This window comes from Castor canadensis, chromosome 15 (genome assembly GCF_047511655.1).
Source record: "Castor canadensis chromosome 15, mCasCan1.hap1v2, whole genome shotgun sequence".
Lineage (NCBI taxonomy): Eukaryota > Metazoa > Chordata > Mammalia > Rodentia > Castoridae > Castor > Castor canadensis.
In genome coordinates this window covers 31,535,072-31,559,395 of record NC_133400.1, presented here as the reverse complement: position 1 = coordinate 31,559,395, position 24,324 = coordinate 31,535,072, and the positions used below count along the sequence as shown (strand labels likewise).

The following is a 24,324-nucleotide window of genomic DNA, read 5'->3' as shown; positions in this document are numbered from 1 at the left end:
TTTACTGAGAAAGTGAGCAACACTATACTTAAGCAATAAAAAGTTTATCAGTCACACTACTTTTCTCCTCCCTGTCCTGCTCAGCGGGGAAGAACCCTCAACAAAACATCATTTTAATGAGCTCATTTCAAAGGTGCTAGATTTATGGGAGATATCAGGAAACACTGATTGGAATTGCTGTCTCTGATTGTCGTTCAGGACTTTATTGGTGCCAGATTGAGAAAAGTGCCAGGGTGAAAGTTAAAGGGGAAGTAGTCAACATGCCTCTTAGCCTGTAAAGATGACCGCTTTCAAGAATGTCCTTACTCAGTGGCATTAAAACCGCCTGAAAACTATTGTTTTTGCAATTTCAAATCATTTCTCTTCAATGTTACATTATAGCTAATTTGAACCAGAGAAGGACACATGAAAATCCTTTTTAAAGTAGTTTTGTTCATTTTTCTTGCGCTATTTGCTGTGTCTCTTGTCATTAGGCTCTCTTGGGATGAAGCATTCTGAAGCCTGGGGCTATCACAGATATAAACTTATGATTTCAATATTCTTACATCATTCATTCTCATATCAGTATTCTTTTGCTAAATTGATCTGGATATCAACTAATTCAGCATAAATTACTTTGTATGTTGCATGCTATTATTAGTCATGCTACAATTTTTAGGTGTTAGCCATACAACATCATTATCATTTTATGCAGCCTCAGCTTTTCTGTTATGTACAGTAGACGTCTCTGTCAAATCACAAAATACCAAAACTTTAAAGAAGGAATTAGTAAGCATTTTCTGGAAAGGGTTGGATACTAAATATTTTTGGCTTTGTCGGTCTTGTAGTCTGTGTCTTAGCTACTCACTCACCCTTGCTGCTGTTATGTGTGAAAGTAAGTCATGGACAGTAGTACTTAAATGAAGGAGCTTGATTGTGTTTTAGCTAATTGTTACTTACAGAAGCAGGTCATGGGCCTTATTGGCCTGTAGACTTGCTCTGTGTCTGAGCTGTAGAACAAGGTTCACGAACTTTGCTATAGGGTCCAGTAGGGTCCAGGCATGCACTATAAATGAGTGAAGTGGCCATCTGGAGACTATGAGTAGCAGAGAAAACACACTTTGACGACAAGGGACAGCTACTTCTTACCTATAGCCACTTGTGATTGGTTCAGGGATATCAGATCTTATAATTCACCAATAGCTGGGATTTTCCATTTTTATGCAAAGACTTATCAGTTGTTAACTCATTTAGATTTGTTAAGGAAATACAGTGCAAGTGAAGCTACATACTTTTGCCAATTCTCTTCTGGTTCACAAGCTCTAGTTTAGCAAATTGCAGTATTTTCAAGTGTATCTGTGTACTCTATTAAGAAAAAGAAATGCCTTCAGAATGCCAGGCATGGAGAGCAGCTGTCTGGTGCTAGCACTGATGGTGACTCTTCTAGTGCCCTTTGTAGACTCCAGTCAGTCATCATGCCACTCTTTCCCCTCTACCCTGGAGAAACTCCTGAATTCTTCTCTACCAGGCCTGAAAAAAGCCATCCCAGTATACTTGCCATGTCTGTCCTCTGGTACGTAAGGTATTTATCATCCCTGCTCCAAAGAATTCTTTTAAAAATGTTTCTGGGATTAACCTAGGAAATAGCTTTTGACTCTGGAGTGCCTGTACTTTTGGATTGTTTATATGATTGAAACTCCTTTTGTGTCCTTTAGTAACAATTTAAAGTTTTTCTTCATGTTCAAGATACACATAAAAAATCTTGGAAGCTGTTTTTTGTAGATGAGGTATTTGCTTATATTTTTAGAAGTTAATAATTATTGATTTAATTTTGCAGGTAGCACTTTAAAATTTTCCTATTGCCTGGGATATATGTTTTTTAATTTGCTTTTTTTCTCATTAAAATTTTAATGTCTCTTATTTTATCTAATTAGGACTGCTTTGTTAGGCAATGCCAGAGGCACCATTGTGTTGGCCATTTCTTCTAGAAAAATGATGAATGATTCTGATGCTAGACAGTTTTTTCTATTTCTTAACTTTGTTTCTAGTTTTTCTCCATTGAAATATGAGCTTTGGGGCTGGGGTAGATCTATGTTTTGTCATGTTGAGAAAGTAGTCAGCTATCCTATTTATTGAGGTTTTTGATCATGAAAGGATAATGTGTTCTACCAATTATTTTTGTGTTATCAGAGTGATAACTCATAAGTTTTTGGTTTTGGTTTGATCTATAATTTTATGAAATTAAAGTTGTTTTTGAATATTGAGCTATATTGTCCAAAAAAAGTTTTACATGGTCATGGAATGTTACTTCTTTAATTCTATTTTCATATATTTAGAAGTTTTGCATTGATTTTTCATATGTGAGATTGGTTTGTATATATGTGATTTGTCTTGAGTTGTGATAGATATTATTTCATTTTTGTGAAAAGATTTAGAATCTTTCTTTTCCTATGCTCTTACACAAATTTAAATTACCCATTCCTTAATTGTTTAGTAGTGAATTCTTTGAACCTCTCTGGGTCTCTGTTTTCCTAAGAGAGAACTCTTGGACAACTTCCTCTATGCCTTCTGTGGTTTGTTTAGCTCTTTGTTTTTTGTGGGTTTTTTTCCCTGAATTGATTTTTGTAATTAGTATCTTCCTAAAAACTACCCCTTTGATTCCTTTTTTCTTTCTTTCTTTCTTTTTTTTAAGATAGAGGGTTTCACCATATAGATTAATCTGGCCTCAAACTCACGATCTTCCTGCCTCAGCCTCCTGAGTGTTGGGATTATAGGCATGAAGCACAATGCTCAATTTAAATAATCTTTTATCTTTATTAGTTATTTCTTCATTATTTTATTTAATGTTTTTCCTTAAAACTATGAGTGCTATGTTAAAAATTTTCTAGATTATCCTTAAAAAGACATATATATGACATAAAAAGATACTTTATTTAACATCCATGTTTTATTAAAATATCAATTATTTCTAAGGTAACAATTACAAAAATCTAGATGTTTAGATTAAGCATTTCTTTCCTGATTACTTTTCTATCACTTGACAGGTTCTGATGAAGAAAGTGAGGAGGATTCTAACCTCGAAGGCAGAGACCCTGATACTTGGCATGTTGGTTTTAAGATCTCATGGGACATAGAGACACCGGGTTTGGCAATACCTCTTCACCAAGGAGACTGCTATTTCATGCTTGGTAATGTTAAAGAATCAAAACTATCTTGATGCTCTTCTGTCTTAAGCTTAGATTATGGGTACGCATTTTGCATATGTCTTTTGAAATAAACTTTTTGAGTATTTTGTATTAATAATGAAACTTCATTATGAAAACACATAGGTAATTGTTAATTTTTGGTTTTGTTTTTTAAGATAATGCTGATTTTTCATTTTTGTTTTCTTGTGGTGCTGAGGATCAAACCCAGGGCCTTGGGTTTGTTGCTAAGCAAGTGCTCTACCACTGATGTACATCCCCAGCCCCCGATACTGGTAAAATTTCAAAGTTGCTTTTCTTTTTATTCTAAGTGTTTAGCACATTTGGAGTTCCCAGATGTACTAAATAATTTTTAGGATTGTTCTTCACAGCTTGTAGGTTATTTGAATCAACTTACTATTGTTAAATTTTAAAAATACTTGCCTTTTTGTATGTTTTTAGTCATGAGAAAGTTTTTCCTAGTTTTAAAGTTACTTTCTTCTTAGAAGCAGCTGACTTGGCCACAGGGTCTCTCTCTACTTGCCATTTAGTTCTTTAGGAAATGATATTTCAGCTGTGTTTTGGCTAATTAGAGCTATGGAGTTGGGGGAGGGGGACTTTATTTTTTGCTTCTTTGTTCTAATTTTTTTTGTCTTGTTTAGAGAATCTACTTGTCTTCCAGTGCATGGTGTGCAAACAGTATCCTTCTTTTACTCACAAAGCTGTTCAGGGTTTTTTCTGTCCTTGGCTGTAGGTTTATCTCACTCCTGTCTGCCTGGGAAAATATACTGCTATGTAGGTTTTAGAGCCAGGAAGAACCAGGGCTCAAGCCCACTGTTTATGGTAAGAATTAATTGCCAGTTAATTTGATATTCGTAGAGAGTTCACTATATTTCACGTACTGGGTAAGTTCTGGGGATTTATTGGAGGTGTGTAAATCTTGTTCCTTGTCTTCTGAAAATTCACTGAATGGAATATCTCTTTAGCATTTTTCACATATCATTCCTTTGCACATCAGCCTCCAAACTGTTGCCATACCTGTACCTGCTACTTTACTGTTTGCTATTTCTCGCTAAATCAACTTAAAATCTCACTGAAATAGGTTTATTTTAAAAGGAAATTTTCAAATGGAAAACTAGTATCACTTGGCATAATTATAAGTGCTTTGTAAAAATCAACACAGAGAAACTAACTGGGTGTTGGTGGATCATGCCTATAATCCTAGCTACTTGGGAGGCTGAGATTGGGAAGATTGCAGTTCTAGGGCAGCCTGGGAAAAAAATGTTTGTGAGATTCCACCTCAATGAAAAAAAACTGGGTGTAGTGGCATGCACCTGTCATCCCACCTATAGTAGGAAGCGTAAAATAGGAGGATCGTAGCCTGGGCAAAAAGTGAGATTCCACCTCCAAAATAACCAGAGCATATAAGGACTGGAGGTGTGGCTCACATAGTAGACTACCTGCCTAGTCCTGAGTTCAAACCCTAGTACCACTCCACCCCCTCAAATATATGTATGTGTGTGTGTGTGTGTGTGTAATCACACATATATTGAGAGAGAGAGAAACTAAAAACTACTAAGTGTGTAGTTTCTTTGCTGGAGATCTCGAGTCTGAGTCCTGTTGTATCTTTGTTAAAAAGAGACAAATAACTCTTAGAGAAGTGTTAACCATGCCATGGGACCAGCTTGAGACTTTCTTCTTAATGTCTGTAGGCGGATGGAAGGTGATCATGGAGGACTCCTGAACAGTGTGATTTAATGGTATTTAATGCTGTGTCCCTTTTCCTTTAAATTCTCCTCATGGGGTGAAGATTCCTACAGTTGCTGGACACTGATCTTAATCTCTTGCTTCCCTTTTGCACATTGCTTTGCAGTTTGCAAATCAGTTTCACATAAGCAATCCCATCTTCCTGTCAACCTCCTGAGGCAGATAGCAGAGATCATACTTTTTCTTCAGTAATTTTTCCAAGGTCACTCCATTAATATGAGGCAGAGGCAGATCAGGGACCAGAATGGGTTGCAGGCTCCATATGTAGTGCCTTGTCTCAATATACCGAAATGTCTATTTGGAATGCTTTCAGTGTTAAGGTCATCTTTTCCTCTCCCTCTTCCCTGCCTGAACCCAGGAACTAAAGTTTCTATTCTTCACTCTCTGTTCCATTGCTGACTGTCATTTGTAGGTAAACAGATTATTATCTCATTTTAAATGTACCATACAAATTTGGATATTTGGCTTAAGTCTAAATGACTATTAGTTTCAGCCAATAAATTGCATCCCTTTGGACAGAAATTTCTAATAGTAATTTGAAGCTCTAAAAGATTGGACCCAGAATGGTGCCATTTAAAATAGCTTTATTCATTTTTTCATTGTCTAGATAAGCATTATAAAAGCTCAGTTATCTTGTGTATATTTAACAGCATCTGATGTGTTTTCTTCTGATTAAAAAGGCAATATGTGCTCATTGTAGAGAAAAAAACTGCAAAGTATAAAATGAAAGAATATAAAAATCAGTTTTCATGCATGATTTAGTATATTCCTTTTCAGAGTTTTTATACATGTATATATCTAGAATTGCCGTAATAATATGAACGACAACCACATTTATTGAGAACTGAAGACAAGTCAAGGGTTCTGTTGATCTGTTTAATAACCCTGAGAAGCAAATATTGGCTATTCTTGCAAAAGAGGAAATCAAGGTTAGACTGATGTGCTTAGCTGTGGTTACACAGCTCGTAAGAAGCATGAATTGGGACTTGTCATTTTATCCCATGACACCCCCACATCAGAGCACCCTTCCTCATCCCCCTCAAGTCCAAACCGTAGGCTTTTTGCTTGTACCTCTTCTCCTCTCAAGGTGATGCCTCTCCCTTACCTAATGGCTTCTTAGGAAAGGAAGAGAAGATGAGGATGTTCTGTTTGTTTCTTCCTCTCATTTCTTTTGAAAGTTATGCTTTTCTCAGAATTTAAGATCTGGATTAGTAACAAAAATATTAAATAATTACATTGTTCTTTTGATATATGTTACAAGGAATATACATTTTAAGTGTATATGAGTCTCATTAACCATTGTAGGTGACAAACAAGAAATTCATGTTGCTATTTTTTAGGAGCCTATATGTAAGAGATATCCTAACTCCTGCTTTTAGATAGAGGTGAAATAGTGAGTTTCCTGTTGAACTGTGGCAGGAGTAGCAGAGTTTATACACTAAAGCCTATGTTTAGAATATATTTTCTTATGAGAGTGTCATATTGGATTTCTGAAATGAATCTTCCTCTGTGTCCTATTAAAAGGCAAACAAAAATAAAAGCAACTGCTGTCTAATGCTGCCTTTTCCCCTTCCTTTCTGAAATCCAAATAACAAGGAGACCCATGGAGGGACCTGAGCCTGGTGCTGATATCTGAAATCTGAACTTCATAGCACTTATGGAAAGGAAACAGTTTAGCTCAATTTATAATAATATATTGGTCTACAGAGGAAGTACAGACTGAACCCTGCTGTCTCCAGTAAATACTCCAGGGGTGCCTGTAATAAACCCACTGCCCGTGGAAGTGAGTGAAGGCCCTGCTGGCAGTGCCTGAGGACACGCTTAACTAGGGTTGTCACAGTTTTACTTTTAAATTGGAATCTTTGCCCTAATCTCAGAGTTAGACATGACCAGATTTGCAAACAGATTTACAGTTTTCACTAATTTTCCAACCAGGACTTCAAAACACACTTAAAGAAAACAAAACAAAACAAAACAAACACTCTGGAGTTTCTCAGGGTCGAATGATTTACTTTGCCACAGATGGTTTCCATAGACTGCATGTAACCAGGGAGTTGGGGACGCAAGAGTGGCATGGGTTTGTTTTTTGTGGAACAGATTATATAGTTCAAGGGGTATCAACCACAGTATGTTCATTAACCAGGAGAAGGGTGTGGTGGTGGGATGTTTCAGGATAAAGGTGTATGGTAGATAACCATTTGGGGAAAGCCTCCTTGGGTTCCCCTTAATTTATTATTATTGTTCGTGTCACTATTTATAACTTCTCTCTGGTCTCTACTTTTGCTTCTTTAAACCCAACTGAATACCACTTTCAAATATCTGTTGTTAGTACAACAATCACCTACTTCAAAGCTTCAGTTGCCAAGTAAAAATTCCACTGTGAAAACAGAAAAAGAGCAACATAAATTAAAATGCATAGCTTTTTTTTGGGTTTGCTTTACCTCACCAGTGGTTTGAAGTAATGAAAAAGCCATGGTAGTTTTTTAGAATCTGCCATTTTTTATTGATAGACTTTGCATTGTGAGTTCCCTTTGAGCCTCTGCCTCTACTATAAAATGGCTTCTTCATGATACTTGAATGCTAATTCACTGGGAGTTCAAGTAAGAAGGTATATTGCACTGTGCTTTGCATGCTATACTTAAACATTGGGACTTATTACAGAGCTTGGAACCTGGGTCACGGTGTATTGGAGAACAGATGCATATTGGAGAAACAATGAAGCGAGGAGATGGTAGAAGAGTGCTGAATGTTGTGTTCCTATCCTGCTTCTTGGTCTGAGTTTTGTCAGCTTTGCACCTTACTGTACTACACATATATTTCCATAGCCACATAAAGGAACTACAAGAAAGGGAACTCTCACCATTTGGTTCTTGAGAGTGAGAAGAATTGACATGGAACCATTGTGGAATCAGACTCTGTGGTTACCACTCTTACTTTGGTTGAGGCTGACCTGGTCATTTGTTTTTTTATTAGATTAGTTTCAACTTCTATGAAATACCTATGGCTTAGAGGCAGCAAGACCCAGAACACTGTGAACGTTTGATGTGGTCTAACCTGAAACTATGCCTGCTTCTATTTTTCAAGTCAATATGGACAATCTAGTTGGAAGCTGTAGCCCTGTGGGCAGGAAGAACAGAGGCCTCTAGGAGTTTAAAATCTCTTGACTGGGGGCTCTCTTGGGACTTAGCCTGGAGACTGTGGCATCTTTATAAGTCTTCCAGATGTCCCTTAATACTGCCCTCAGTTACATTTTTTTTTTCAAAGCAAAAGGCTTTTGTTTATGCCTTCCTCTGACCCCATTCCCTTCCTCCTCAACCTCTGAGTGGTCAACTGAAGTAAAAAGTTCATATAATTTATGGCTTAATCATAAATTCAAAATAATTATGCTTTATTAGCTCTCATGGGTCTTGAGATGTAGGTGCTATATTCTGCTTTCTGCCGAGGCAAGGGAATACCAGAAACAGTAATAAATTATAACTTCAGGCTGCAGTTGGTAGGCTTGAGGAATTGCCATTTAAGTGGAAAGTACTTGAACAGCCAAATGAGCACCTATCGTGTTTATTTTCACTTTGAAAAGTGGAAACATGACAGCATGGTTTCAACTGCTTGTTCAATATGAATTAGTGGTGTTATTCTTATCTTCTCAGTAAGTGCAGAACTGGCTTCTTGCTGTTTGGGGTGAGGATGTATCTCTCCTTCTGAAACTTTCACTCTATAAACAAGTGCTCAAGAACACTTTCTGATCGTATTTGGGCATTTTGCTTATTTCTATATCATTTATATCTTGAAATTTACCTGAAATGCATGTGATGAATGCCTAGTAAGGGCCAGGCATTGTGCTAGAAGTTTTGATGTATTTTATTTACTTCATATTACAAGACTATCAGAAAATAGTCCTCTTATTCTGACACCCATGCTTGCCCCAGAAAAGAATTTGATGGGGATGGTGGGTATGGTGCCACACCAGCACTCAGGAGCCTGAAGCAGGAGGATCATGAGTTCAAGGCCATATTCAGCTACCTCAAAACAAGCACACAAGAATATTGAGGATTGACTGCTTATGTTGTATGCTTCTTTGTAAGCATACAACAATGTTCTAAAAATCTAAAATTAACTTGTGTTAGTGGTTGCCTAACATTGAGAACATACTAAAATGCTTTGAATTATATACTTTAAATGAGTAAATTTTAGGTATGTGAATTGGATCTCAACAAAAAGCTCTTTTAAAAAATAGAAAGTGAGCCCAGGTGCCAGTGGCTCATTCCTATAATCCTAGCTGCTTGGGAGACTGAGATCAGGAGGATCATGGTGCAAGTCCAGCCCCAGGGAAAAAGTTTGTGAGACCCCCATCTCAACCAACAAACTGAGCATGGTGGTATGCACCTGTCATCCCAAGTTGCACAGGAGGCTAAGATAGGGAGGATGGCAGTTCCGGGCCAGCCCAGGCAAAAAAAAAGCTTGTGAGACCCCTTTCTACAAAAGAAAACTGGGTATAGTGGAGCACACTACACTTTGGGTGTGGTGTCATCCTAATGATAACACCTGGAGCCCAAAATAGGAGGATTGTGATCCAGGTTGGCCTGCGCAATAAATGAAACCCATCTCCAAAACAACCAGGGCAAAAAGAGCCAGAGCTGTGGCTCAAGTGGTAGAGCATGAAGACCTGAGTTCAAACTGCAGTACCTCCAAAAAATAAAAATAAAACTAGAAACTAAGGCTTAGTAAGGTATAATGCCTTGTTCCTACAGATTGAAGCTTGTGTTTGAATTGAAGTTTTTATCAGAAAAAAGTTGTTCTTTCTTCCACTGACCCATAACTATCTCTACTAATTTTCTAGTCTTGAAATCCTTTCCCTTTAAAAGTGTAGGAAAAAAAATCTGGAGGCTCTCGCACCTTGCTTTCCCACCTGACCCTCCTGTAAGCATTAACCGTGAATGAAGAGGTGGAATGTCCTTTATCCAGAGTGTTTGAGACTAGAGCTATTTCAGAGTTCAGAGGTTTGTACATTTTGGAATATGTGTATAGACTTTACCAGTTGAGCATCCCTAATCTGAACTCTAAAATACTCCAAAATCTGAAAGTTTTTGAGTATCATATTGTTGCTCAAAAGTTTCAGGTTTTGGAACATTTTGGAGTTTGGATTTAACCTGTCATTATGTTAATATATGTACATATGTGTTGCTGGTGGTTTTTTTTTTTTTTAAGAAAGCATAAATAGGACTTCATTGCATATATTACAATAGTTCTTGTTTTTTTAACTTAATAAAAACATTGTTAACTTAATAAAAATTGTTCTGGAAATATTTTCATGTTAAGCCCCATTCATGTTTTTATTGTTTTATGAATGTAATACATATACTAGGATATTCAAATTTGAAGATTTACGGAAGATTTAAAATGAAAAATGACAAACTTTTTTTTTTTGAAGTATGTGCCCAAACTGTGTGTTTTGTTGTATTATTTTTTTCTTTTATTCATACGTGCATACAATGTTTGGGTCATTTCTCCCCCCTTCCCCCTGCCTCTTCTCTTACCCTCCTGCCCCCTCCCTCTCCCCCCCACCCCTTCGCTACCAGGCAGAAACTATTTTGCCCTTATCTCTAATTTTGTTGAAGAGAGAGTATAAGCAATAATAGGAAGGACCAAAGGTTTTTGCTAGTTGAGATAAGGATAGCTATACAGGGAATTGACTCGCATTGCTTTCTTGTACATGTGTGTTACCTTCTAAATTAATTCTTCTTGAACTAACTTTATGTCTAGTTCCTGGTCCCCTTCTCCTATTGGCCTCTGTCGTAAAGTATCTGCCTTAGTTTCTCTGCATTGAGGGCAACAAATGCTATTTAGTTTTTTGGGTGTCTAACCTATCCTCATACCTCCCTTGTGTGCTCTCCCTTTATCATGTGATCAAAATCCAATCCCCTTGTTGTGTTTACCCTTGATCTAGTGTCAGCATATGAGGGAGAACATATGATTTTTGGTCTTTTGGGCCAGGTTAACCTCACTCAGAATGATGTTCTCCAGTTCCATCCATTTATTTGCGAATGCTAACATTTCATTCTTCTTCATGGCTGCATAAAATTCCATTGTGTATAAATACTACATTTTCTTAATCCATTCGTCAGTAGTGGGGCATCTTGGTTGTTTCCATATCTTAGCTATTGTGAATAGTGCTGCAGTAAACATGGGTGTGGATGTGCCACACCCAAGAGTGGTATTGCTGGATCATATGGTAGATCTATGTTTAGATTTTTAAGAAGCCTCCAAATTTTGGAAAATGACAAACTTCTTGACACCACAGCCAAGTTCCATTTCTTAGCAATAACTACTTATCACTGTATTTGTGTTTTGTTCTTGATTACCTCAATTTGTCTTAAGCCTGCTCATACTTTATTTTTTCATCTAATAAGTTTAAGCACTAGTGGTTATTTATCCATTAGGACAAATGGAATTAGCTCTTTTACACTACCTCTCAGTTTTGCTAGTTAACATTTAGTTTTCTTTTCTTAATTGTTTACCTTTTAAAAATTACTTACCTTTCAAACTAGCTCATAGATAGTTTCACTTTACTTTTAGCTTATGAGTTGGATAATTAATGTTCTTTTTCAGCCATATCATTACTTTGATATTGTTGAGCTTTACCTGTGGATCTATAATTTTGATAAGACTAGTGCCCTTTCTCTAGTTTGTTTCTGAAATTTGTAAACCTGTACATTATGATGGTAATGCATATGCTATTTATTGCAGACCAATAGTATGACTAGATCATAAACAGAAGGTATAAGATACCAAGCCTGTGTCATTTGAAGGTGAATGTTGGAAATGTCAGGTTACAAGTTTATATATCATCAAAAACTCAGAATTATGTCACATTTTAGCTTGCTTTGCATTTGAAACATGACTTTTCTTGTATAGCTTTCCCTCTCCCCTTGGAATTTATAATTACCTTTCTTTATTCTTATTGATAGAAGAAGCATGCTACAGTGCTATCTCTTAGTCCCTAGATAGTTTATCATGTGAATTATTTAATGTTTTGATAAATACAGGTTTCTTTAAATCCCACATAGAAGTTACCATATTGGGATTTCTTCTCATTGAGCTCCTCTGATGATTCCATTTTTATTTGAATGTCTTGGACTTATCTTTTTTGGTATTTTCTAAATATTCAATTATATTTTAGATCCCTAAGTGCAAGGGCCATCTATAGCATCTAACACAGTGCTTAATAAGTAATTATTGAATTAATGAGTGAGTGAATAAAACAAAGATGGGCTTTGATTTCATTTCTTGGCAATCTGTCTTAGCAATACTGGCAAAGGAAATATTTATTCTATCCTTAAAAGCTTCTGATTGGGAAAGGTTTTGAAGTTTCTCTCCAAACAAATGGCCCTTTACCTAATCCTTGGAGATTTCCAGAGGCAGAATTTAGTCTTCTATGGCAGCCTATTCCTTTACATGGTGACCCATGTTTTATTTCCTTATATCTAGTCTAAAAAACCATATGACATCAGAGTTTTCAAACACAGCGTCCAGATCAATCTGTACATTTTCTCCTATGCCTTTTACTAGGAAAACTCTAAAGGTAAAAATAATGTTGGTTTCTTTTAAGATGAGGACAGTTATGTTGTTATGAATTGTGAGATCTTTTTGTTCTCTCATGTCTCATTCAAGTAGAGGCATACTGTATTAGGACAATTCTGAGTCTGGGTTGGATGGGTGGAATTTTTCCCTTTGGCTAGCAGTCTTTTTTGAGACCAGGTCTCATTATGTAGTCCCAGGCTGGCTTAAGATTGCCATCCTCCTGCTTCAGCCTCCTTAGTGCTAGGATTACAAGTGTGCACCATCACACCTGACTCCATTGGTTAGCAGTCTTAATGTACTATTGTTCACTGTCTATTTATGTTACATAATTCCTAAAAGCATGAGTTGTGGAGAAGAGTGTTTCAGGCATTAGATTGTAAATCCTGTGTATTATTTGCCACATTAAAAAGACAGTGAAAAATGACTATGAACAAAGTTATGTGTCTTTTAAAATTGATATTTATTAAAAGTATGAATTGCAGACTAGATTAGGAATTGAGTTTGACTTTCTTGATTCAGTCAGTCCCTGCGGCAGGTTTAAGAGCCAGAATACATACCCCATGCCAAAGGTTCATTAGACTTTTATTTCTGAGTTGTCTTTTGGGCCCATTAAACATCTTAATTTTTTTAGAGACATGAATTATAGTCCTTGGTCAGTTTGTTGTGGTGATTTTGTATTGTCCTAAAATTAGTAGTGGTAGAGTTTTCTTTGTCTTTGTTCATACTGTTCTTTGACCTTGTCATGGATTTCCATTTGTAATAGGTTTGTGTGTGACACACTTATTCAGGTGTAAATGCTGCAGTGACAGGAGTACCAACCAGCCAGTGTGGATGCTGTGTTCTCTCTCCCTCTGGACTATAGTTGTTGGTATAGAAGTCTTAGCTCACCTAGTAGAGCTAAGCGTTTTGAGAACCAGTACTATATTGCATATATATTTTGTATTTCACAGCCCTTAGAGCCTTGCACAAAATAGGAACTTACCATATGTTTAGAGAGAACATCTTCTCCTCAGGTATTAGTCAGAAACCATAGCTGTCCTCATCAAATGCTAATGAAAATTGCATGTGAGATAAGAGTTAGTAAAAACAGAAGTTAGAGAAGTGGCTGCTGCTATTTCCTTCATAAACTTCATTTGGGATGTTCTGGTCCCCACATCTTATGGATGGGTAGGCAGAAATGCTATGCCTGTACAAAGAGGGAAAAGGAGAACACTGCTTCATTCAACTTTTCTGTCAGCCCAGGCTCTGTCTCTTCTTATTTTTCCATTTTCCCAACCCCCTCTGCCCTCCAGAGTCTTGGGAAGAGCTACAGCTTGGTGAAAGGGGAGGGTAGCCCTTGCCGAAGTATGATTGAAGATCACTTTGCATATTTAGAAAGGAAAAATGAATTATTAACCCCAAGAATGTATTCTCTTTCAAAATACAGCAACAAACTAAGCATTCCACAAAGGTTAAATTTTAAGAAGGAGGAGGAGTGGAAGAAGAGAATCTGTGTACCTTGAGGTCATCTTCCCTTCCATACTGGGTATTAAACCTGCCTTGTACTTGCCAGACCAGCAGTCTACCACAAGCCTTCAGATCCAGGCTTGTTTTTATAAAGCAGTTTTGCTCCCCTGGAAAGTTATATGTTGGGGAAGATTTACAAAACTAATGAAAGCTCTTAGTGCCTTCACTGATGGCTGTGTACCATCCTACTTATTTGGTGGATAAATATTTCTTTTTAAAGAATCTCTTCATTGAACATTTCCATTTGTATCTTTGAAATATAATGATATTTTTATTGTTAAAGATACAAAATAACAATATATCTCCAGCTAAAGATGTCATCAGTTTTAAGATGTATTTGAATTCCAAAGATGTTTTCTTCATGCTAATATGAAGAAATATGTGTACTGTTGAACTGACGAAGTATGAGCCATACTCGTTGTAAAGAATTGTCAGACTACAGGAAAATATAAAGAAATGATACTATTTATAACTAGCTGGTCTAATTTCTTCTTGTGTTTCTTGCTATACTTGGTAACCTATGTTTATTTTTCATAAAATTAATATATTATTGTAATGTTTTGTTTCTTGCTTCCCCATGCTCTTATATCCTGAGCATTTCCTTTCATTAAATATTTTTTGAAAATACAATTTTTAAAAACTACTTTAAAAATTAACCACCTACTTTCAAGCAAGATGGCAGAACAGGGTTTTCCAGCACCCATCCCTCTATGGAAACATCATTTGAACAATTGTCCATGGATGGCAATACCTTCATAGGGACTATGGAATCCAGATGAGAAATTACACCATCTGGGTGGAGCACAGAAATAAGAGACACACTGAAGAGGGTAGGAAGGATAGTTTCAATTATCATGTCACCCCTTTCCCCATGCCTGAACAGCACAGAACTGAGGTAGACACCCTCTGGGTGTGTGTTGGGTGGGGTGGGGTGGGAGAGTGAATTAAGTACCTGACTTTCTTGTGGGTGTAGCAATACATCTGCCCCAACAAACCCTGGTTCCAGGGTGGCCTCCACAGACTGAGGCTCCAAGCTCGCCCTAATACCAGGCTTACCTCTACTGATCTGGGCCCCAGGATGTCCATTAGGGAAGGCTGGCCTCCCCACGACCCCAAGATCCATGCTTCCAGTGGACCTAGACTGTAGTTCAGTCCTAGTATCAGGCTGGTCCTTAAACCCCCAGTCTCCAGTGGACACATTTGCCAGGTCTCATTCAGTGGACCCAAAATCTAGGGTTATACCAGTAGACCCTGGCACAAGAAAAATGCATGTGAACTAGGCCTATCTTGTAGACCTAGGCTCTAGACCAATCCCCACAAACCAAGGACAGAGATCTACCCTGGTGGACCCAGATTCCAAGCATTTTACTGAGGATCCTGGTGCTAGAACCATTATCATGGTGCTAGGTGCCTGGCTTGTCTGCCTCTCACCCAAGCACCAGTTCATCAGCAAGCACATGTGTGGACCCTCCGTGATGGCCACCCTGTAATCTCTAGATGGGCTGAATCTATCCTATAAAGATTGGAAGAGGTTTCTTTTTCAAATGTGCTCAACATAAGGCCACAAAGATCACAGATAATCAGGGAAACATGATACTATCAAAGGAGCAAAATAAAACGTGAGTAATTGACCCTAAAGATTAGAAATCTATAAACTTCCTGATAATCTAAAACAATCATCTTGAAGGCCAGTGAGCTACAAGAAATCACTGGTGGACAACTAAACTGAATCAGAAGTATTGGGAAAAATTTAGAAGTTCAACAAAGAAATATACACCATAAAAAAAAAAGTACAAAACAAGCTGGACATGGTGATGCATTGCCTATAATGTCAACTACGAGGGAGGCAGAGCCCAGGAGGAACATGGTTTGAGGCCAGCCAAAAAATAAGTGAGAACAGCATCTCAGGCAAAAAGCATGGGAAGTACAGGTAGGATATCATGGTCTGATGATCCGAGGCCTACCCTGAGTAAAAAGTGCAAGATCCTGTCTGAAAAATAGCTAAAGTAAAAAAGGTCTGGGAGTATGGCTCAAGTGATAGAGTGCCCATCTAGCAAGCACAAGGGACTTAGGGGCTGTCATGAAGTGAGCAAATATATGCATTAGCAGAGGTCCAAAAGGAGCAGACACCTCAATTTATAAAAAAGCTATGACAGAATACTTTTCACACCTGGAAAGAGAAACATTCAGATCCAGGAAGACCAAAGATTCTTTTTTTTTTTTAATTTTTTATTTATTTATTTTTTTCTTTTATTATTCATATGGGCATACAAGGCTTGGGTCATTTCACCCCCCTGCCCCCACCCCCTCCCTTACCACCCACTCCGCCCCCTCCCTCTCCCCCCCACCCCCTCAATACCCAGCAGAAACTATTTTGCCCTTATTTCTAATTTTGTTGTAGAGAGAGTATAAGCAATAATAGGAAGGAACAAGGGTTTTTGCTGGTTGAGATAAGGATAACTATACAGGGCATTGACTCACATTGATTTCCAGTGCGTGTGTGTTACCTTCTAGGTTAATTCTTTTTGATCTAACCTTTTCTGTAGTTCCTGGTCTTCTCCTATTGGCTTCAGTTGCTTTTAAGGTATCTGCTTTAGTTTCTCTGCGTTAAGGGCAACAAATGCTAGCTAATTTTTTAGGTAAGACCAAAGATTCTGAAGTAGACTAATGATAAAGATGTATTTACCAAGACACGTTGTTGTTTACTTTTGTAAAGTTAGAGAAAAGGAGAAAAAATTGAAAGCAGCAAGGGAAAAACAAATGATCACATATAAGGGATTGTTGGTGGATTGCTCAGGAGAAAGCTTGCAGACCAGGGGAGATATATTCAAAGTTGAGGAAGAAGGAAGGAGGGAGAGAATGAGGGAGGGAGAAAGGAAAGAACACTTCCTAAAGAGAGGTGAAGACTTTCCTAGACAAACGTAGAAGTTGTAGGAGTATCACTATTAAACCTTTCTACAAGGAGCTAAAGGAACTGGATGCCAGTGATTCATGCCTGTAATCCTAGCTACTCGGGAGGATCGCTGTTTGAAGCCAGCCTGGGCAAACAGTTTGCAAGACCCTGTCTTAAAAATACCCAACACAAAACAGAGCTCGCAGAGTGGCTCAAGTGGTATCGTGCCTGCCTAGTAAGTGTGATGTCTTGAGTTCTAATATCACCAAAAAAGAATTGCTAAAGGGAGTTCTTCAAGTATAAATGAAAAGATGATAACAAAAAATATAAACTCGAAGATGGCGGCTAGAGGGAGGAAGCAGAAAGCGAGCCTCCTATAATGAAATCTTGGAGAGACGCTGGAGACACATTTTGCAGGCATAATCACTGAGAAAAGGCATAAAACTTTGACCCCTCCACACATCCAGCTGGCACAGAGAATCTCCACCTCACATTAAACGGAGAAATCAGGAGGGCCCCCGGGCCTCCAGTCGCCGGTGCCCAGTTGGCTTGGGAAGACGTGAACCAGGTGAGCTTCGCGGTACCACGGTACTCCCACAGACAAGCCTGGGCCAGAGCAGCATAGCCCCCTGGACAGACTGCCCTGCACCCGGGGAAAAAAGAGAAACTGAGTAATAAGCAATAAGAACAAATAAGACACGCAGGAAAGAGGGTGGGGTGCACTGAGCGCCGAAGACTGGGGGAAGGGAATCCTTCCCGTGACTGTAAATAAACAAGCCGGGCGGGCCGGAGAGCCTCTGGCGGGAGCAGGGGCGTGCGCCCAGCAACCAGGAGCAGGAAAGAATGTGAGAGTGGCGGAGGGAGGAAAACTCCACAGGAGAGGAGGGAAGACCCACTTACCACGTGAGCTGTAAACAAACATAGCGGCTGGCAGGAGCAGCAGCACCACCCAGTAATCAGGAGCAGGAAAGCTTGTGAAAGTGGAGGTGGGAGGAGAACTGCACAGGAGAGGGTGGAAGGCCCACCTCCCACATGAACTGTAAATAAACACGCAGGCCTGACAACGCGGGTGCAGGGTCACCTTTCCCAGTGCTTGGGAAGGGGAAAGCTTGTAGCAGAGGCTCACGCACAGAAGAAATCTGAGCAAACAAAACCTGCAGAGCCAGGTGAGTGCTAAGCTCACCCCAGAGATCTGCATAAATAACGCCTCCAGCAACAGCAGGCTGACAGCAGCAGGAAGGCAAGCCACAGTTGCAGATACCATTCTCAGAACTGTCTCCAGACTCTTTTTTTTTTTTTTCCTTTGTCTCCCTACCTTTGATGAGAGAACAACCGAATTACACCTGCAAGCTGAAAACCTTACTGAAACTGTATTGCATTTGAACTTGGGACACTTGGTGGGGTTTTTTTTGTGTGGGTGTGTGTAGTTTTGTTCTACTTTATGTGTCCCCTTTGATGAGACAAGTACAGAACAATATCTGAGGCACCATCTCCAGGATTGGAGACTGAGACTTTACTGCATTTGAACTTGGAGGTTTTTTGGTTTTTTGGCTTTTTTAAATTTTCTATTTTTTTCATCTTATTTTAATACATTTTTCTAAATAGATTTTTCTTCCATTTACTTATTTATTATTTTTATTCTTACCTTTTTTTTTAGCTTTGATTTTCAATTCTCTCTCTGTCTCTCTAATGTCTGTTCAGCTTACTGTTGATTAGTACACTAAATCTCCCTGTTTATGCCTTTGAAATCTTCTTGTCTGATACCTTGTTCTGTTTTCTCCCTCCAGTCTGTGTATTTGTTTTTCCCATTTCTTTAACTTCTTGCTTTCCATCTCAGCTCACCCTTCCATTCTAAATATTACCATTGTTATTATTACAAGCTAGAAAATACTTAATTGCACACAGTACAGGGACAGTAACAACACCAAAGACAATGACGGGAAGACAGAAAAAAAAGGGAAACCAGTTTCCCCACAAAAAAAAATTAGTACAGGAACCAGAGGGGAATGAAGAGAACAGAAACTCAGATCCAGACTCCAACAAAATGAAGATAAACTATGCCAAAGGACCCAATGAAGCCCACAAGAATAATTTAAAAGAAGACATATTACAGGTACTCAATGAGAATTTTATAGAGATGATACTGGATAGGGTCAACCAAAATGTACAGGAGACACTCAAGAAATTCCAAGACAACAAAAATAGAGAATTTGAAAAAACAAAAGAAGAAATAAAGGAAACCATAGAAGCACTGTATAAACACCAAAGTGAAAGAGAGAACACGATGAATAAACAGATAAATGAACTCAGGACAAAAATAGACAACATTAAAGAGGAAACCATCAGGATATGGAAAACCTCAGAAAAAAGAACAAAACAAAACGGAAGGCCAATCCAGGAAAACAGAACAAACAGAAGACAGAATCTCAGAACTTGAAGATGAAATGGTAATTAAAGGAAAAACCGAAGAACTATTACTTAAACAACTCAAGACCTGTGAAAAGAAAATGCAAGAACTCACCCACTCCATCAAAAGACCAAACTTGAGAATCATGGGCATCGAAGAAGGAGAAGCGGTGCAAGGGAAGGGAATGCGTAATATATTCAACAAAATAATAATGGAAAATTTCCCAAATCTAGAGAAAGATATTCCCATACCGATGCAAGAGGCCTCCAGGACACCAAACAGACCAGATCAAAATAGAATTACTCCACGACATATCATCATTAAAACAACAAGTTCAGAAACTAGGGAAAGAATATTGAAGGCTGTAAGAGAGAAAAAACAAGAACATACAAAGGTAAACCCATCAAAATCACAGCAGACTTCTCAACAGAAACATTAAAAGCAAGAAGAGCGTGGGGTGAGATCTTCCGGGCACTGAATGAAAATAACTTCAACCCCAGGATACTCTACCCAGCAAAACTATCATTCAAAATAGATGGAGAAATAAAAGTCTTCCATGATAAGCAGAAACTAAAACAATATGTGACCACAAAGCCACCACTACAAATGATTCTTCAAGATATTCTGCACACAGAAAGTGAAACCCAACTTAACTATGAAAAGACAGGCAGCACCAAACCACAGGAAAAGAAAAAGCAAGACAATAGAGAGTAACCTTAACTTAGGTACACACAATCAAACCTTTAAACAACTAAGACAACTAAATGACAGGAATCACCACATACCTATCAGTACTAACACTTAATGTTAATGGACTTAATTCACCCATCAAAAGGCACTGCTTGACGAAATGGATTAAAAAGGAAGATCCAACAATTTGTTGCTTACAGGAGACCCATCTCACCGACAGAAATAAGCATAGGCTAAGGACGAAAGGCTGGAAGAAGATTTACCAAGCCAATGGCCCCCGAAAACAGGCAGGAGTAGCAATACTTATCTCTGGCAAAGTAGACTTCAAACCTACATTGATCAAATGAGATAAAGAAGGACATTCCATACTAATAAAAGGGGAAGTAGACCAAAAGGAAATAATAATCATCAACCTGTACGCACCCAATGTCAATGCACCCAATTCCATCAAACATACCCTGAAAGACCTAAAAGCAGATATAAATGCCAACACAGTGGTTGTGGGAGACTTTAACACCCCATTATCATCAATAGATAGGTCATCCAAACAAAAAATCAATAAAGAAATCCAAGATCTAAAATATGCAATAGATCAAATGGACCTAGTTGATGTCTACAGAACACTTCATTCAACCTTTACACAATATACATTCTTCTCAACAGCCCATGGAACCTTCTCCAAAATAGATCATATCCTAGGGCACAAAGCAAGTCTCAGCAAATATAAGAAAATAGAAATTATACCGTGCATACTATCTGATCACAATGCAGTAAAAGTAGAACTCAACAACAAAAGTAAAGACAAAAAATATGCAAACAGCTGGAAACTAAATAACTAAGAATGAATCGTTGATGAAATAAAAGAGGAAATTAAAAAGTTCCTGGAAGTCAATGAAAATGAAAACACAACCTACTGGAACCTATGGGACACAGCTAAGGCAGTCTTGAGAGGAAGGTTTATAGCCATGAGTGCATATATTAAAAAGATTGAAAGATCCCAAATCAATGACCTAATGATACATCTCAAACTCCTAGAAAAACAAGAACAAGCAAATCCCAAAACAAATCGAAGGAGAGAAATAATAAAAACAAGAGCTGAAATCAACGAAATAGAAACCAAAAAACCCATACAAAGAATTAATGAAACAAAAAGTTGGTTCTTTGAAAAAATAAACAAGATCGATAGACCCCTGGCAAACCTGACTAAAATGAGGAGAGAAAAAACCCAAATTCATAGAATCAGGAATGCAAAAGGGGAGATAACAACAAACACCATGGAAGTCCAGGAAATCATCAGAGACTACTTTGAGAACCTATATTCAAATAAATTTGAAAATCTTAAAGAAATGGATAGATTTCTAGATACATATGACCATCCAAAACTGAACCAAGAGGAAATTAATCACCTGAATAGATCTATAACACAAAATGAAATTGAAGCAGCAATCAAGAGTCTCCCCAAAAAGAAAAGCCCAGGACCTGATGGATTCTCTGCTGAATTCTATCAGACCTTTAAAGAAGAACTGATACCAGCCCTTTTAAACTGTTCCATGAAATAGAAAGGGAAGGAAAACTGCCAAACACATTTTATGAAGCCAGTATTACACTTATCCCAAAACCAGGCAAAGACACCTCCAAAAAGGAGAACTATAGGCTAATCTCCTTAATGAACATTGATGCAAAAATCCTCAACAAAATAATGGCAAACCGAATTCAGCAACACATCAAAAAGATTATTCACCACGACCAAGTAGGCTTCATCCCAGGGATGCAGGGGTGGTTCAACATATGAAAATCAATAAACGTAATAAACCACATTAACAGAAGCAAAGACAAAAACCACTTGATCATCTCAATAGATGCAGAAAAAGCCTTTGATAAGATCCAACACCATTTCATGATAAAAGCTCTAAGAAAACTAGGAATAGAAGGAAAGTACCTCAACATTATAAAAGCGATATGTGACAAACCTACAGCCAGCATTGTACTTAGCGGAGAAAAACTGAAACCATTCCCTCTAAAATCAGGAACCAGACAAGGATGCCTGCTGTCTCCACTCCTATTCAACATAGTACTGGAATTCCTAGCCAGAGCAATTAGGCAAGAAGAAGGAATAAAAGGAATACAAATAGGTAAAGAAACTGTCAAAATATCCCTATTTGCAGATGACATGATCCTATACCTTAAAGACCCAAAAAAGTGTACTCAGAAGCTTCTAGACATCATCAATAGCTATAGCAAGTTAGCAGGATATAAAATCAATATAGAAAAGTCATTAGCATTTCTATACACTAACAATGAGCAAACAGAAAAAGAATGTATGAAAACAATTCCATTTACAATAGCCTCAAAAAAAATCAAATACTTAGGTGTAAACCTAACAAAAGATGTGAAAGACCTCTACAAGGAAAACTATACACTTCTGAAGAAAGAGATTGAAGAAGACTATAGAAAGTGGAGAGATCTCCCATGCACATGGATTGGTAGACTCAACATAGTAAAAATGTTGATACTTCCAAAAGTAATCTACATGTTTAATGCAATTCCCATCAAAATTCCAATGACATTCATTAAAGAGATCGAAAAATCTACTGTGAAATTTATATGGAAACACAGGAAGCCATGAATAGCCAAGGCAATACTCAGTCAAAAGAACAATGCTGGAGGTATCACAATACCTGACTTCAAACTATATTACAAAGCACTAGCAATAAAAACAGCATGGTACTGGCAGAAAAACAGACATGAGGACCAGTGGAACAGAATAGAGGACCCAGATATGAAGCCACAAAACTATAACCAACTTGTCTTTGACAAAGATGCTAAAAATATACGATGGAGAAATAGCAGCCTCTTCAACAAAAACTTCTGGGAAAACTGGTTAGCAGTCTGCAAAAAACTGAAACTAGATCCATGTATATCACCCTATGCCAAGATTAACTCAAAATGGATCAAGGATCTTAATATCAGACCACAAACTCTAAAGTTGATACAGGAAAGAGTAGGAAATACTCTGGAATTAGTAGGTATAGGTAAGAACTTTCTCAACGAAATCCCAGCAGCTCAGCAACTAAGAGATAGCATAGATAAATGGGACCTCATAAAACTAAAAAGCTTCTGTTCATCAAAAGAAATGGTCTCTAAACTGAAGAGAACACCAACAGAGTGGCAGAAAATATTTGCCAGCTATATATCAAAGGACTGATAACCAGAATATATAGGGAACTTAAAAAACTAAATTCTCCCAAAACTAATGAACCAATAAAAAAATGGGCAAGTGAACTAAACAGAACTTTCTCAAAAGAAGAAATTCAAATGGCTAAAAACACATGAAAAAATGCTCACCATCTCTAGCAATAAAGGAAATGCAAATTAAAACCACACTTAAGATTCCACCTCTCCCCTGTTAGAATAGCCATCATCATCAACACCACCACCAACAGGTGTTGGCGAGGATGCGGGTAAAAATGAACCCTCTTACACTGTTGGTGGGAATGTAAACTAGTACAACCACTCTGGAAAAAAATTTGGAGGCTACTTAAAAAGGTAGACATTGATCTACCATTTGATCCAGCAATACCACTCTTGGGGATATACCCAAAAGAATGTGACATAGGTTACTCCAGAGGCACCTGCACACGCATGTTTATTGCGGCACTATTCACAATAGCCAAGTTATGGAAACAGCCAAGATGCCCCACGACTGACGAATGGATTAAGAAAATGTGGTATCTATACACAATGGAATTTTATGCAGCCATGAAGAAGAACGAAATGTTATCATTCGCTGGTAAATGGATGGAACACGAGAACATCATTCCGAGTGAGGTTGGCCTGGCCCAAAAGACCAAAAATCGTATGTTCTCCCTCATATGTGGACATTAGATCAAGGGCAAACACAACAAGGGGACTGGACTATGAGCACCTGATAAAAGCGAGAGCACACAAGGGAGGGGTGAGGATAGGTAAGACACCTAAAAAACTAGCTAGCATTCGTTGCCCTTAATGCAGAGAAACTAAAGCAGATACCTTAAAAGCAACTGAGGCCAATAGGAAAAGGGGAACAGGTACTAGAGAAAAGGTGAGATCAAAAAGAATTAACCTAGAAGGTAACACACACGCACAGGAAATCAATGTGAGTCAATGCCCTGTATAGCTATCCTTATCTCAACCAGCAAAAACCCTTGTTCCTTCCTATTATGGCTTATACTCTCTCTACAACAAAATTAGAAATAAGGGCAAAATAGTTTCTGCTTGGTATTGAGGGAGTCGGGGGGAGATGCAGGCGGTGGAGTGGGTGGTATGGGAGGGGGTGGCGGCAG

At 38.1% G+C, this 24,324-nt stretch overlaps 1 protein-coding gene across 2 annotated transcripts in view; it reads left to right on the top strand.

The window, feature by feature from the left end:
• The window catches only part of Fto (FTO alpha-ketoglutarate dependent dioxygenase), a 391,597-nt gene that overhangs the window by 134,566 nt on the left and 232,707 nt on the right, over positions 1-24,324 (top strand). For both annotated transcript variants that reach the window (XM_074055988.1, XM_074055989.1), the window contains exon 4: positions 3,024-3,167. In XM_074055988.1, coding sequence (XP_073912089.1) covers positions 3,024-3,167 — 144 coding nt within the window. The remainder of the gene's footprint in view (positions 1-3,023; positions 3,168-24,324) is intronic.